The sequence below is a fragment of the Pteropus vampyrus genome, unplaced genomic scaffold (genome assembly GCF_000151845.1).
Source record: "Pteropus vampyrus isolate Shadow unplaced genomic scaffold, Pvam_2.0 Scaffold3, whole genome shotgun sequence".
NCBI classification, from domain to species: domain Eukaryota; kingdom Metazoa; phylum Chordata; class Mammalia; order Chiroptera; family Pteropodidae; genus Pteropus; species Pteropus vampyrus.
Window position 1 is genome coordinate 5,901,651 of NW_011888784.1, and position 16,844 is coordinate 5,918,494.

At 49.4% G+C, this 16,844-nt stretch overlaps 1 protein-coding gene across 3 annotated transcripts in view; it reads left to right on the forward strand.

Moving 5' to 3' along the window:
* LOXHD1 (lipoxygenase homology domains 1) overlaps positions 1 to 16,844 on the forward strand; it is a 146,079-nt gene that overhangs the window by 92,562 nt on the left and 36,673 nt on the right. For all 3 annotated transcript variants that reach the window (XM_023530906.1, XM_011361105.1, XM_011361113.2), the window contains 6 exons: positions 199 to 327; positions 1,484 to 1,648; positions 4,656 to 4,837; positions 9,389 to 9,505; positions 10,191 to 10,353; positions 14,027 to 14,181. In XM_023530906.1, the coding sequence (XP_023386674.1) occupies positions 199 to 327; positions 1,484 to 1,648; positions 4,656 to 4,837; positions 9,389 to 9,505; positions 10,191 to 10,353; positions 14,027 to 14,181 (911 nt within the window). The remainder of the gene's footprint in view (positions 1 to 198; positions 328 to 1,483; positions 1,649 to 4,655; positions 4,838 to 9,388; positions 9,506 to 10,190; positions 10,354 to 14,026; positions 14,182 to 16,844) is intronic.

The following is a 16,844-nucleotide window of genomic DNA, read 5'->3' on the forward strand; positions in this document are numbered from 1 at the left end:
GAAGGTTATCACAAAGCTTAATAAAAAGACACACACCAAAACAAACTATGCCACCTGTGCCCAGTGGATGGTGAATGTACAGTCTAAAATTGATGAAAATTAAAAATTTGGTTATTATGAAACACTAAAAGGGGTGGTCAGACTCGGTTTTAAAGGTCTCAGGACCAGCCAGTCATGTTAGGGTCATTTGGTTGGCAGGAATGGCCCTCCTGAAATCCTCCAAGACCAACAGCGACAAGTTTGAGAGGGACAGCATCGAAATCTTCACAGTGGAGACGCTGGATCTGGGAGATCTATGGAAAGTCAGGATCGGCCATGACAACACAGGTCTGGCTTCCATCCCCTCCGTTCCCTGCTAAGAACATAAGGACCACAGATCGGTCCCTCTGAGTATCTGAGAAAGAATCTGGAGGAAACTTGGATGTCACCTGACTTCCATAATGACACAACTTTCTCACTCCCTTCAGCCCAGTAGAGCCCTGGCTGCACACAGAGATTCTGATCTAATTGGTCTGAAGTGGGGCCTAGACACTGGTGAATTTTAAAGCCTTTCCCCATCCCCCGCCCTCAGTAATTTCAATGCACAGGTAGGTTTGAGAATCCCTGATCTAGCTCAGTGGTTGTCAAATTTGAGCGTGCATCAGAACCACCTGGGGGGGCTTGTTAAAACACAGATTTGTAGGTCCCATCCCCAGAGTCTTTGGTTCGGTAGATCTGGAGTGGAGCCCAAGAGTTTATATTTCTCACAAGTGATACTGAGGCTGCTAGTCTGGGACCCTACTTTGAGAACCACTAGTCCAGCCCATTCTTTCTAGAATGCACTGACGCTACAGCCAGACAAAGAATGGGCCCAAGTTTGTTCTCTCTTAGTAAAGTCAGACTCATTTTCTTGGTCTTCAAACCAGATCATCTAAGCCTACAGAAGCAGGCCCTCCTCCTAGCACCTGGGACTGAGGGCGGGGTTCTCTGCCTGGCTTCCATTGCCTGTTTTAAGCTTGAGCACTCCTTTTCCTAGGGAGGACAAACCATTAGTCCTTCATTGATTTCCCTCCCCTTTATGAACCACAAACTGAGGCCAGGGTGGTTGGGAGTGTCATTCCTGTCACTAAGTGACATTATTAAGTCCTTGTTAACACAGGCTTTCTTGGCATCTCTGGGCTCCCTGTTCGGAATGCCTTCAACCCTGGACAATGCCCTTGCTTCCCTCCCCTCAGACTCCTGCTCTCCTGTCATCTCTTCCCCATGCTCCTTCGCTCTTGCTAATTTCATTGACAGCAGCCTGGAGTGTGATCCAGCTTCAGCTGGGTGCACGTTTTTACAGAAGTCATTTTAGCAATGCTGTAAGCAAAAGGGATGACACGTTCATGGTCGAGCTGTAAGGCGTCAGCCACTGAGTAAGGAAGGACATTTGGAGCCCCTGAAATTATCCATAGGAAGCCACCATGCAGAAGTTTTTGATGGGTTCTGTCTCCTCTCCCTCCAGGCAAGGCTCCAGGCTGGTTTGTAGACTGGGTAGAGGTGGACGCCCCATCTCTTGGAAAGTGCATGACGTTTCCCTGTGGCCGCTGGCTGGCCAGGAATGAAGAAGACGGGGCCATCGTCAGGGACCTCTTCCACACCGAGCTTCAGACGAGGCTATACACGCCGTGTAGGAACCATACAGAGCAAGGCTGGCCCTGCTTCCAGGCTCCATCACCCGCCACCCCAACTTGGTCCCAGTCCCTCCTCCAGTGTCCACTCTGGGCCAGGCTGCCCTTAGAGATTTGGGTCTCTTGCTCCTTTCCCAAATTTCCTGGGCCCTATGCAAGCTGAAGGCTGAGCTCTGGACCCAGGGAAAGAAAATATGGGACTTATTTCAAGTTCTACCCCAAACAAGCTGGTGACAACAGGCAGAGAGCCTGGCCTCTCTGGGGTTCAGTTTCCTTGTCTAATAAACAGAGATAATAATAACTGTGGGGTATCATTATCAACCCCATCATCAGTCCTCATTCTGGCCATTAAATCACTGCTATAAGATTTTATCCAGCTTGAGGGGAAAAAAAATTGAAAAGAAGCTAAATGTAATTCCTTTTACCGCTAAAGGAAGGGAGGAAGGGAAATAATTGGGTGAAGTTTTGATACTTCTTTTCTATTGTCATCGTCAGAAAGTATGTATTAAAAGTTTATATACAGATAGTTACATACTATATACTGAGACTCAAACTGAAATCAACCAAACTAAAAAATCTGTCTGAATAGGCCAAAATCTGAACCAAACCCAGAGAATACAATTTCTAACCAAATAATTAGCTATACCAAAAGATTTCCCCCAAACAACTCATACGTAAACAGTATGAATCAATGAACTTTTTTTTTCTTTCTACCTATAGCAATTAAACTGGGAATGACCAGATCATCAAAACACCTCCTGGTTCAAAGCCTGAAATAAAGTGACATTTCCCTCTGGGAGGGTCCCTGCAAGTACAAAGCAAATTCTAGATGCAGCCTCTGCCTCCAGGATCCACCTGCAGTCTAGGACAGACACACTGACCTGACAGATGTACACACAGCTGGCAGCAGTATTGGGTCGGAGCCCTCAGGACCGAAGTATCCATATCTCACTTTGTGCCCTAGGACAGGCCTTGCTCTCTACAGAAAAAAAAAAAAAAAAAATTGTAAGGCCTGACCTTGAATATATTTAGTTCTAGTCTGATGTTAAAATTAACCCTCGTGCCCTTTGTCTTACACTCACATTTGCCAAAAAGGAAAAAAGCACGGGAGACTCGACATTCAGACTGACTAGCTGTGGAGGCAGCTTCAAAGTGCAGTCTCCCCAGGCAGGAGCACAGAGAGGAGGGGTCTGCTGTTCAGAACCTACTTCCCTGACAGGTTAAGGTCTTGCGGCCCCAAAGCCTGGGAGCTCCAGGGGCTAGGAGCTGCAGTCCCAGAAGTGGTGGGAAACAATGTCTAGGCATCAGCAGCAGGGGCCTAAAAGGAATCAGGCAGCTGATTCATCAGGGCCGCTCAATACACATGAAACCATGAAGAACAGACACGGAGGAGCCACTCACAGACCAGCTGAAATGTGCTGCCCACACAGTAGAGGCATATGAATTAGGAAGGGGGCTGTCGTGATGTCTGAACTGACAGGCTCCATGGAAGAGGGGGACACAGCGTGGAACCCTGAATGTCAGAATTATGCCATGTCAGGCCTGGAAGGGACCTTAGTCTTCAACCTATGTCCTCAGGTTCTCTGCTGGTCAAAGCCAGTGTTTTAGGGCAGCTGGGGGTGGAGGGGAAGGTCTGAGAAACGACAGCCCCTGCCCCACCCTGTCCCCATTTCATGCCATCCAGAGCATCTCCTCAGCTTTAACAAATCAAGTTGGCTTTTTTTTCTGAACATTCTTGATACATATATTTATGAGAATTCCACAGTTAAAGAAACTGAAAACCACAGATCTAGATAAACCCTTTCATTTTCCAGGCAAGGAAACCGAGGCCCTGATGTTGGCTCCAGGACACACAGCAACTCAATGGTAGAGGCAGAGCTTAGAAACCAGGAGATAAATCAGAGCCCAGACCTAGGACAATGAGGGTGACAGGTGGGCTGTTCCTGCCCAAACATTTCCAGGGCTTCTCACACGGCCCACCAGTCTCAGGAAAGCTCAAATCCATTGCCAACTTCTCTGCTCAAGGCCTTCTGGGCCATAGGCCATGGAGAAACCCAAGAAGACCGAGAGGAAGGGACATGGCACTGCAGAGAACACACCTCCATAATGCCTGAGAGCCTGGCAGAGTCAAGACCGTGTTTCCCCTTAACCCACTGGGGAGGGCCACATGCAGGCCCTTGTGGGACCGGTGGTCACCTGCATAGGCCACCCCTCCCTGTAGCTTGTGGGCAGGCAGCAGTACTCACCTCTAGTTCATGACAACAGCACCCATAGAGGTGGACCACACAGGATTTGGGGTCAGAAATGCCAGGATTCAAGTTCGAGTTCCATCACTGACCAGCCATATAATTTGGGGGTAGTTACTTCCCTTCTCAGCCCCAGTTTTCTCATTTGTAAAATGGAGTAAAATAATACCTGAGATAAGGAATGTAGAATGCTTAGTGTGGAGTCTGGCATACCGCGAGTACAACTATTACGAATACAATTATTCTTACTACAGTTCTACGGCTAAGTAACCATCATAATAAATGAAAAGCAAATTCCTCTTCTGGAGAAGATTGGGGCCACCTGTGAGAAGGTGACTTTTAAAGTGACTCAAAGGTCAAGATCACAGGACTGTTTGAACTGTTTCTCTGGCCTGCCTGCCTTCCTTCCTTCCTTCCTTCCTTCCTTCCTTCCTTCCTTCCTTCCTTCCTTCCTTCCTTCCTTCCTTCCTTCCTTCTTCTCTTCTTTCCTTCCTTCCTTCCTTCCTTCCTTCTTCTCTTCTTTCCTTCTTTCTTCTTTTTTGTGGCCCAGAGTAAGTATAGATATTTATATACAAATGCAGCAAATAAAAATGTCACGAAACATCTTACATCACTATGTTAGGTAACCATGTGAAGGTCCAGGTCCTTGGGCAGCAATTGCTGGTTTAGGGGTCTGGGGTGGTGGTTCTGGTGAAGAACTTGACTTTGCTCATGTTTGTTTTTTGTTTGATTGATTTTACCCTCTGTCCCCTTCCCTCAGTTGTTCCTTATGAGATCACCCTCTACATCAGCGATGTGTTTGCTGCCGGGACAGATGCCAACATCTTCATCGTCATCTATGGCTGCGATGGCGTGTGCACCGAGCAGAAGTTCCTGTGCACAAACAAGAGGGAGCAGAAGCTGTTCTTTGAGCGGAAGTCTGCCTCTCGCTTCATTATGGAGGTACTTGGGCTCAGCAGGCTGCTGGGGGGCCAGGACTTGGTGGGGAGTGAAGTGGGCCCAGAAGATGGAGGAGGAGCAGGAGCCCTGAGTGCAGAGGCAGACAATACTTTCACCCCGATGGGCTGCTGTTAGTGAGAAAGATGGGCAGTTCATCAACCTCTCTGGCCCTCAGTACATCTGAGCAACCAGGAGGGTGGTGAGCCTTGCCCTGTCCCTCTAGAACTGGTGTCAGGATCAAAGGCCATAATGAGTGGACAGGCTTGGGGAAACTAGAGGCACAATTCCACACTCACTGGGGCTGTCTGCAGTGCCACCACCAACAGACCTATCCACGGGAAGAGCCTGGCTTTCAGACTCACTCATCACATAGCTCTGTCTCCTGCTCACCCACCAAGCCAACCCTATACAGAGCATCCCATGTACTTCTTGATCCCTCTCAGCTCTGGCCTGGGGGTTTGGTTGGTTGATGTCTGCTGTGGACGTGAGTCACAGCACCTTGGTATCTTGTACACTTCAGTTCAGTGCCTCACCTGTGCTCCCACTGTGTGTTAGGTTGGGTAGGAGAGACAAGAGAAGGGGTGGACCCAGACTCTGCCTGCAAGGGGCATGCCGTCCAGCTGGGGAATCCCCAGTCTCCACACAAAGTTAATGAGAGAGTCTGGTAATCATCCCAATAATTGCTCCTGTGAGTAAGAAGGCACTGTCATAGAGCTTCCCTATATTAACTTATTTAAACTTCATGGCAGCTCTGGGCTGTGATTATCCCTGTTTGCAGATGGGGAAACAGAGGCATAGGGAATTTAGTAGCTTATGTAAAAATCACACAGCTGGGGCCTAGGGGAGGAGGGATTCAAACCCAGGGAGACTGGCTCAGAACATGTGTTCTTAGCCCTTGCAGTAGACTAGCCCATGGGGATGAGGGCACATGGTGGGGTTGACTGAGCCTGCTGAGGAAGTTCACAGAGGGAAGAAGGCCCCTGGAAGTGGGCAGAGGCAGGGACAAGGAAAGGAGGCATTTTGAGCCAGGGAAGCATCATGGCCAAGGACCCTAGGTGGAAATTAGCACAGAATATGGTTTGAGGTTTGACCAGAGGGCACAAGAGGAGAATGACGTGACTAGGGTTGAACCCAGATGAAGCAGGACTTAAAGGGGACGACTGAAGGAGAAGAGTGGAAGTCTCAGGAGCCTGGACTCCCCAGGTAGTGGGCACCTTTGGAGATGTGCCCCTCTTTTTCTGGTGGGAAACGAAGCCCAGAGTGGGCATGGCCAGCTCCCTCCCGCACCTTGTCGGGGAGCAACCAGCACTTGTGGGAAGGTTGCCACCTTGGTGGAATCTTTTAACAAGGAAAATTCAAGGGTGATTCATCTCATCCACCCAAGATGTCACGGAGCATGAGTCACCCACGCCTGCTGCCGCCAGGGGCTGTGCTGTGATTACACTTCACTGCCAGGGAGTTTTATCAATGAAGTCCTCACTGATAGGCAGCTGTCATTTGCCAGTAATTGGTGCTATATTTTTCTTTTTTCTTTTCCAATCTATCTGGGTGTTGGGGGAGTATGAGAGCTTGGAAACACATGAAAAAGCTTTGTTTTTCTCTATTTCTCTTTTCTGGATGACCTTCAGGTAAGATTATGAGCACTGGATTATGAGCCCTTAGCCCTGGGTTCTGGTTCTGGCTCAGCCACTAACTCATGAGCAAGCCACTCCCTCTCTCTGTGGCCTTATCCTAAGACACAAGAAAATACCAATAATAGCTAATGTTTATTGAGCACTTCCCATGTACTAACCCTGTTCTAAGCACTTGATGCATATCAGTTCATTTAATCCTCATCACCATTCCAAGAGTTAGATAATATGATCATATTCCACTTTATAGCTGAAACAGCACAGAAAATAACTTGCTCACGGTGTCAGAATTACCAAACAAAAGAGTCAGAGTTTAACTCAAGCAGGTAGGGTCCAGAGCTTAACTCTTTCACCTCCTGGGAGAACGCTAGGGTCCCTTCTGACTCTGGTATTGTATGAGTCCATCCCTGAGGCCTGCCCTCCATGGTCAGTGGTCCCCTCAAGTCCTCCTTGCTCCCTGAGGAGTCACAGCTGAGATGGCCTCCCAGGCACGGCACATGTGACTGAGTGAGTGGATGATTAAGGTTACAAAAGTACCATCAAAGCCGAGGTCCACACATCTCACACTCAGAGATGAGAAAGGAGGAAAAAGAGATGCTTGGACAGAGGGAGAGGCAGATGGGTCTTCACTCCCTGGTTCTGGCAGGCAGCTCGGTGTCCTCAAGTGGAGATTCTGTGAGCCAAGGACTTCACCCCTAGACTTTGTATTCCTCCCACGGTGAAAGAATGAGGCCTTGTTTAAAATGTCCAGGGCACTATCATTGGCCTGAAATCACGGATCTTTGCTTAATGATTCAGAAAGCCCCCCAGGGGCTCGCAAGGGACTTCGCTGCTCTGATGGAGTGTGGGTGAGCTGGCCAGTGGGGAGTTGGGGGAGCAGTGCAGGGTGGCAGAAGCAACAGCAGTTACAGCACTCTTGTTAATTCATAGTTTCCAGCAATGTGGCGCCATGCTGGTCACCCGGAAGGACAGACTGATTAACAAAAAGAACCACGTCTGGGATCTTAGACCTAGAAGTGACCTCAAGGGGTTACCTTGCTCACACCCCTGCCTTCAGCCAAGTGAGACATTATTCTCCCCCATTTTATAGATGAGAAAGTTGTAAGGCCTGGAAGGTCAAGTGGTTTGCCTCAGATCCCATAGCCTGTAGGTGGCAGGGCCAGGGCTACAAGTGGCCAGGATGAGGGTGGGGTGGGAATGGGGGGAGGTTCCTCGAGCAATGCTGATGGGCTTCCCCTTGGCTGTCCAGTGGGGGACGGCATGTGAGGAGGGAGGAAACCTGGTTGGAGGCTGCTGCAGTTCATTCAGAGGTTACTTTGGTCTAGGGTTATGGAATCTTCACATTTGATGAATGACTCAATCATTCAGATGCCATTCACTCACCAAGAGCCCTCATCCACCCCAGAACTGACTATGCCATCTCCTTATAGCACTGAGAACTTGATAGAACAGCTAGGCAGGCAGCCAGCTCCCCACAGGGGCTGCCAGGAAACTCAAGTCTACATACGCCCCCTTAACCTTCAACTGTCGAATCAGATCTCAAGGCATGAATTTCATGGACCAACCATGAGCCAAGGCATCTGAATATTTCCCTGCCTTCTTTTCCCTTTGCCCTGATTTCTTTATCTATTTCTTATCCCGTTATTGCCCAAATGCTCATAAGGATGAGGCAAGATGTGGACTGATATACACTGTACCATTTCAGAGAAGAACATGATACATGGGAACTGGGAGAGGCCCAGAGGCTTCTGGAGGTCCTGGAATGGGAGCCTGACAAAGATATAACCACGGAGGCTGTGCCAGCTACTTAGATGACCTTGCCTTGTGTCTGGCCACCTTGCTACTTCCTTAGAGGGCTCCCAGAGAAGTATCAGTCATTCCGGACTGAGTCTCCCCTCTGCACTCTGGGACCATAGGCTCCAGGCAGGAGAGAGGAGAGATCACAACTTCTGAATGTCAGTGACTCACTATGGCCCCCACACATCAGCTTTCTGTTCAATGGGACTTTTCACACATACAGCATCGTGGTTAAGGTTCGGTACTGCGTGTGAGAGAACCTAGCTGACTTTATCACACTCATTTTGCAGATGAGGAAACACTCATTCCTTCATCCTTTCAGGCAATACTTATTCAGTGCCTAGCTGTTTTCTAGGTTTGGGGAGCCTGCCCTTGTGGCTTTCAGTGGCAGAGGAGAGAGTATCACACAAATAAATGCAAACTTCACATGTGAGAAGTGCTCTGGGTTGGGAGAGGGGGTCTGTAGGATGCTGTAAGAGTCTCTCATAAAGAGATCTGACTTTCTGGAGGTGGCCAGGGGGCTTCCTTGGGGAAGTGATCCTCTAGCTGACACCTGAAGGACGGGGTTGAGAAGACACTGGTTTAGGTAAAGAAGAGGAAAGGAGGGGCAGGGAAGCATGTGCAAGGGCCCTGTGGCAAGAGAACATCAAGTTTGAGGAACTGGAATTTGTGGGATATAGAAGAGGAGTGGCTGGAGATGGGGGTGGCTCTTGATGGGCCAAGGAGAAGGTCAGGCTGGCAAGACAGGGTGTGGGCGGAACCAGAACTCATCTTCTCATACCCAAGTCCGTTCTCAAGCAGAGAACGAGCTGCTACAACAATAAGGAATGAAAGAGAGCTGGACGCCACCGTGAAAAGCAGAGGCAGCCTCCTAGAGGTTGATTGAACCGAGTTCTGGATACTAGGCTGATTTTAAGTGGGAAGAGAGGAAGGGAAGGATGGACATGGCATGGGCAGAGGAGAGTCGGGGCTGACTTGGCTGGACAGTGGGGACATACGGGGAGAAAGCGACCCCTGAAAGTTCAAAGGGACTCAAGGCCAATGCCCTGGGGAAGCAGGTTTTTGCTCAGGTTGTACTTTCTGAGATCCGTCAGCTAACATCTGGTGCATTTTCTCTTTTCCAAAGTTAGAAGATGTGGGAGAAGTCATTGAAAAAATTCGAATTGGCCATGATAATACGGGCATGAATCCTGGGTGGCACTGCTCCTACGTGGACATCCGCAGGCTCCTCCCAGATAAAGATGTGAGTTTCTGATCGATCCGTCCTGCTGTTTCTATTGCCTCTTTCCAGGAGAGATTCAAGGCAAATTCACTATAGGAACCTTCAGCCTTATTAGGTTGAGATAAAATCTGAAAAAAATTCTCCCAGTTCACTCCAACTAATTTAGAACCTGGCTTAGGGGTCAAGGAGGAGGGTCTGGGCAGCCATGTCTCTGCTCCTCACCCCAAAGCCATACTACTAGGGAATGACCACGCGTGCCCTTCCTGCTATGTGTCAACACACAGAAAGAAATCCACCCGAACAACGTGGAAAACATTCTGAAACCACAGAATTCTAAACCTAGGAGGCTGCTCTCAGTCCTGATTGTGGTTATGAGTGACTGGGGAGAAATGAAAAAATATAGGGCCCTGTCTTTTACCCACCGAATCTGTGTCTCCAGGATGGGGTTCAGATGTCTATTTTTAAAGGATGCTGAGAATTGACAGAAGAGACAATTCTGATGTGGTCGTGTAAGTGTTTAAGTAAGACTGCATCTGCTGGAATTGGGGCGGAGCTCAGGAGAGGGGCATCCCCGTGGCCTTTGCTTTATCTGTGGGGCTCCACGCTCCTTGTCCCTGGTCCCCATAAGTGTTGACATGCTGATGAACCACCGATGTTGGTAGTTTCCACATTAAGGACTAATTTTTTTCTCTCTTCCTCACCCCAGGGTACAGAGACCTTGACTTTCCCTTGTGATCGATGGCTTGCCACCTCAGAGGATGACAAGAAGACCATTCGAGAACTGGTCCCTTATGACATCTTCACTGAGAAATACATGAAAGATGGGTCCTTAAGGCAAATCTACAAGGAAGTAGAGGAGCCACTGGACAGTAAGTGTGGTGCGATCGTCCCCGTCACCTCTCTTGTAGGGCACCTGCCCTCTGCCAGACAGAGCAGGAGGAAGGATCAGTTATTATCTTACTTCCGTGGAGAGGGCAACTGAGGCTCACAGAAGTTACATAATCCGCTGAAGTTCACACGGCTAATAAATGGCAGGGCAATTCTTCAAAGTCTCGGCCGTCTCGCTCCAAGGTTCGTGCTCCGATCCCTTCCTGGCCTGACAGATAGGTGTTTTCCTGTGCCTGGATTATGCTGGTTCTGGTTCTCTCCCTTCACTTGGTTTACTTGGCTACAATCTGTGGGGCTTGATCCTCTCTGCTCTTGCTGGATCCAGCTGTCCCAACCAAGGATGAATCCAGAAATGTCCTGGATTAATCCATAACTGGAGCCATTGTTTATTGTTCTCGGAGGCTGGGTGCAGCTGCTCAGTGTTCTGGGTCCTGGGTTTCCTATCCGTTGGTGCCAGTTACCTTTGCCCATCCCTCATGCACGTGGTTTCCTCTGCAGGATTTGCATCACACACCTCCGTACTTCTTCCTTGCTGTCGAACCACTGTTTTCTGGGTGTCTACCTACCTCTCAGACTGAATGCTCTTTTCCTTTCCTGTGCCAGGTAGCATTGCTTTAGGCTCAGTCCTCAGCCTCCTCTTCTTTCTACACTGTGTGTGTGTGTGTGTGTGAGTTTGCACATGTGAGTGTGTGAGTACACGCACACACACATGCATTCTTCCTGGACCACGCGGATGGAGCCACACCTCTGTTTTGACCAGCAATGCCATTGTCCATGTCCACTTGCATGTTGTTCATCAGCTAGTCAGCTCTGAATAAGCTTTAGCTATGTCAACAATCAAATCCACTTGCAAAAAACAGACTTCCTACCACCGATGACATACAAAAGTGTACTTTTGTATTTTATCTTCGATAAAAGATCAGAGGTGCTCCAAAACCTTGGAAATCCAACTTGTATTTGTGGCACCGCCTTCTTGGAAAAAGACCATAGTAACATCGAAGATTCCAGGCCCCATATGGAGCCAGGGGGCTAATAAAACAGCTCTAGCCTTTCCTGTAATCTGAGTTGCCACTGCTTAGAGATAAAAGCAAGTGTTGCCTCGATAACGTGCCTTTCCCTATCCATACCCTTTTCTCTAAATTTTCTCTGTTACTAAATCTGGGGGATAATTCCCTTTTGTCCTCGGATCCCGGAGGGCGCTCCGGAAGCTGTCCCAGCGGCACCCTCGGGCTGCTCTGTATTAACAACGCGCCGCAAACCCACTCTGTGCTTGGTGATGTTTCTAGGGAAACATCTTCCCGCCGAGCGCTGTGTGGCCTGTGTGGGACAGGGAGGGAGGAGGATCCAGAAATAGCTGGATCTGACTGCACAGCCGCATTGCTCAGCACCCCAAAGCTGAATCAGTTTTCCTAATTCCCAAAGGACTGAAGAGAGCAGCGGGGGCGGGAGAGGGGGAGCCGGAAGGCCATGTAATCACAGTCCCTGGTGACACGGTCCCCCACTCTGGGACGAGGGCTCCTAGAAAATGTTCTGCCCAGACATAGAGCAGGGCTGAGCGCACAGCCAGGAAATGGATGGAGAGAAAAAATGGGGGAGGGGAGACAGTCAACGCTTATATCTAACCTATGACAAAATGCCTGATGTTACTCATGTCAGTGTTAGCCAGACAGGCTTGAGATGTGTCGGCTCTTAAACACAAAAGAGATTTTATTTAGTGATGCAACGCATGAGATGCTGGCTGGATTCTGCACTGAGCTGGGAGAGGTGGGCGTGGGGAAAAGTGTGACGAGTCCCGGATCCTGCCCTTGAGTGGGGCAGGCCCCTGAGAGTGATTCTCACAAGGCATTTAAGAGGTTTGGAGAGGAGAGAGCTGAGTGGGGCTACAGAGACGGGGAGGATGGGTGGGGAGAAGGTTTGGAAAGGAGGGTACAGGAGGACGTAGATTTCAGGTTCGGACGTGCGTGTGTGACTCTGGTCTAGTGCAAATGGACGTGTCCCCTAGGTGACAGGGATGTGCATCTAGAGCACAGGAAGCAACTGGGTTGGAGATACAGACTCGGGGACACATGGAAATCGACACCCAGGGCAGGGTGAATGGCGAAGAAAGTGGACAGAACCAGGAGACAGTGGCATCCAGGGTGCAGGCAGACGATCAGGAACCCATAAACCTGCTCAGGAAGGAGCATTCCGAGAGGCAGAAGGAGAGAGGGGAGACTCATGCTGTGGAATCCAAGGGAAAATGAAGAAAATAATAGAAACCACGTGGGCGTCAGTGTGTTCCATAAGCATGAGTATGAGCAACTCTTATCACCTCACTTTTCCAAATTTAATTAAATGTGGTTCTGAGCCCACATGCGAGGGTTGGTAAGAAAGTCCATCTCAGTCACTGCAGGGAGGGAAATCCCCTTATAAGAGCCTTGTAGAAATCCTGAGCCTTCCAGGAGGGATCTGGCCCTTAGTCCAGGACGGGTATCGCCTGTGCCAGTGCCCTCCTGCCACATGGAGACACTGCTGCTGTTGGCTCTCCACTGACACACAGGTGTCATTTCTAGATGGCCAAAAATGCTTCTCCATGGACCCTGGCTTTGTCACCTGACACTCGGTTTGGCCTCCTTGCTTCGAGTCCATAAATAAGCCCACAGCCATCGTCCTGTTTGGTGTCTATGTGCAGGTGAGGGATTCCTGCCACCTGTGGAGACCCCCAAACTCTCACTGGCTTTCAGACTGGGAAAAATAACCTTCCTCTTAGTTAGGCCACTTCTATCCTTCACCTCAGAGCCACAACTTTCATCCCTTCCCTTGGTGATAATCAGGCTAAGTTCCCTCTACCTTGGCCTGGAACTCAAAAGTTCCTAGGACAGAGAAATGTGGAAAGGGGACAAAGAATCCTTAGCCTTCAGAAAAACTCAAAACTCACCTTTTCCTGCTGGAGTGGAAGTTAGGAGCAGAGATACTTTATTCTTCCTCCACGAGCCCACAGCAGCAAAACAAAAACAAGACAGCATTAGTTTTTATTTTCCTTAATATTTTAAATAACTGTCACACTAGTGCTTATTGAGCCCTTCCCACAGGCCATGGGAGACAAAGGAGAGGGTGACAGGCACTGTGGCTTTGGTGAGGGATTTCCCTGGAGAGCTGGGGACGAGTGGTGAATGGCAGTGGGTTGAAGAAATGAAAATAGGGAAATGGACACTGAGGAGAAACAGTTCTTTCAAAAACTTGTGATCTTTTCCATAAACAGTTTAGAAGGATCTGGCGTGGATACCGGTCACTCTCAAATAGGAGGGCACATTACTGTTAGTGTGTCAGGGCTGGTAGATTTAGTGACCACAAAGTAACAGGTGAGGCCATTTTCTGAGTCTTTCTCCTGGATGCTGTGGGTGGCTGGATGGCTGGGGAAAGTCTCCATCCTTTGGGTCTTGGAAGCTGCCTGTGTCCAGATCAGATGGACGAACTTCCCACTGGTAAATCCACTCGGACTTGTAGCAGAATGTGTATAAATGAGCGAATAAAAGGAAGACACTAATTCCTCCTTGAGGCCTGGGCCAGAAGCATAACACCTCCTACAAATCCGGTTTCCCCAAACCTAAAGCAATGCCATCCTTTTCTTCCTTTTGTCCTTCTGTCTTTCCGTCTGCCCAACTGCCTGCCCAGTTGTGCTGTACTCGGTGCAGATCTTCACAGGAAATGTTCCTGGAGCAGGAACGGATGCCAAGGTCTACATCACCATCTATGGAGACCTGGGGGACACTGGAGAACGGTACCTTGGCAAGTCAGAAAACCGCACCAACAAGTTCGAGAGAGGAACGGTAGGAAGGGCACACAGAGTTGACCCCGTTCCCTCTCCTCCCTGGGTCCAGATATCTGCAGGCCAGCTCTTCTTGGTCCCCAAGGCTGTCTGGAAATTTTGTGCTTCCCCCTGGTCTGGTCCTCTCTCTCAGCCTAGGCACAGGCCCTGGTTCCTGTGAATGGGGTGCAAGTGGGTCTTGAGCAAGCAGGAGGCCTTTCGAGCACCTGGGTTGCTGGCGAGAAGGGACTGGGCTATCTTCAGAAAATCCGGCCCACTCTGGGCGGATCGTGAGAGTTCAAGGTCATGTGGCAAAGTCGTGGGGCTGCACAGAGGCTTGAACTAGGGACCTGGAGGCCTGGTTCTGCTACCAACTCCTCATCTGGTTAAATTTCTACGGCCTCGCTTTCCTCATCTGTAAAACGAAGGGGTCCAATAAGAATCAGCTGAACTGCATTGTGCAGAGCCCTGGGCAGCACCAAGGCCTTCAGGAACCACAGAGGGGTAGGGAAGCAGACGGGCACCCACTCTCCCCCCACGTGGATCCATTAGACCTAGACTGTCCATTGGAGTACCAAGCAAGCCCTCCCTCTATTAAGCAAAGGGCTCTGGGCGGGGGAAGGCTTGATAACCACGTGACCGAATGGTGTCAGAGGCCTTGCCAGCTCTGATAAATGGAGGAATTCTGTCCAAATCTCCCTTCCCACCAGCTCGGCTTCCCTCTCCCAGCCTAGCTCCTCTCTCTCCTGTGCCCTTTCTGCCTTAACCCCCTCCACTGGCTCCTCAGCTTCTTGTCCTTCCCTCCATTCACCTAAATCTGCTGGAAATCCCCACAGGCCAGGCTGTAGCTTCAGCTCCTAACCCAGTCTGTGGTCTTGCTTGTGGCCATGAGCTCGTGGGCATTCCATGTATCAACCAGTGGGTATGTATTGGAGTCTCCCTAAGCCTGACCCTCAACCAGGCATGACCTTTAGTGCTAAAACATTTGCTGTAGGTGAGGAAGAAATTAACTCTGGGACAAGGAAAGCAAGTGTCATTTAAGCAGGTCAACATCTGGCTGGTGGCCCCATAAGCCAGGCCACCTGGAAGGAGCCCCAGCCTGGTGGTGAGGTCCTTGTGGTGTTAGACCCCAGGCCCCCATTCATTTGCTCCATCATCCGAATATGAACCATTTCCCTTTGGCACTGGTTTGAGAGTATTTCTGAAGTGGGAGTAGTACTATGATAGTAACTACCTAGACCCCTGGGCTGAAAAGCAGGCAAGAGATGTAAGAGCACTTCGTATCGAGGAGAAATCATTATACACACACACACACACACACGCGCACACACACGCACACGCACGCACGCACATGCACACGCACACGCACACGCACACGCACACACTATATAATTGGCCCTGCATTTGTAAGGTAGTTTTTAAGGTAGCTAAGAGGAAGTCTATCCATTTTGGAAAAATGGAACATCAGAGAGGTCAATGAAGCATGGGTCGTCTCTGACTCTATACTAGGGACAATGATTATCAAGGTCACTCATATGTGCTGCTGTGGGATATAGCAGTGCCAGACTGGTGGCTGGGGCCAGATCACCTAAGTTCAAATCCTAGCTCTGACACTGACTAGCTGTGTGCGATCGTGGGCAAGTTACATAACATCTCGGTGTCTCAGTTTTTTCTGCTATAAAATAATTCGCTGAATTAAAACATGTGAAGTACCTAGAACTATGCCTGGCACAAAGTTAGCTCTTTGTTAGTGCTGGGTGTTGGCAAGGCTTGTGAGAGCCCACCTTTCCCTGATGTCATTGGTGCCCAGAGCTGATGCCTGGTAAATGCTTGTAAAATAGCAATGCGCAGCATACAGCTGATAGATCCACATTTGCTTGTGGCTGTATCCACACGGCCTGGCGTAGAGTGAGCACAGGAAATATTTGGTGAGTGAATAAATGAATGGAAGTATAAATGAAGATGATGCAACCTATTCTCCCCTGTGTTCAGAGTCAGAATTTCTTCTCTCCCAGCAATTGTGACATCACAACAAAAATCATTGCTCCATTCTGCCCGATCCCTTTCTCTTCCTTTCCTCTGGTTTTGATGTCTCATCAGGGGAGCTGGAGCTACTGCTGGTTCAGTCTCTGATGATTTATGTGATTTTTAAGTTCACCACTGAGTATTTAAAAGCTTCCATTTCTCTAATTACTTGCTCCAGAATCCAGGAGTTGTCCTTGACACCCCTCTCCTCTCAGCTCCCCCTCCCCACCCACATCCGACCAATAGCTAGGTCTGGAAGATTCTCCCTTCTAAATAACTCTCAGATCAGCCGGGTCAGCTCTGTCTCCATTCAGCCCTTCCTTACCTCACCTCACTTATTGGACCAGCCTGACTCCCTGCTCCAGGCCCTCGAAATCCAACCCATTCTCCAGGCTTCCCCAGTTAACCTACGCAAAGGTGATGGAGTCAATCCCTCACTTCAACTGCAGGGGCTCTCCACCCATCCCAGATCTGGCCTGAGCCCTCCATGGGATTCAAAAACCTTCATGGTTTCCAGCCCTCCCAGCTTGTGTGGAATGTCCCTTTTAGACCCTTGGGCCCCAGTTTCTACAATCTTATACGAACACTTTTTCAGCTTGCCTTTGGCATGCAATGGGACACCTTGGAAATCCTCTGTGTCAGGATATTCAAACATAGATG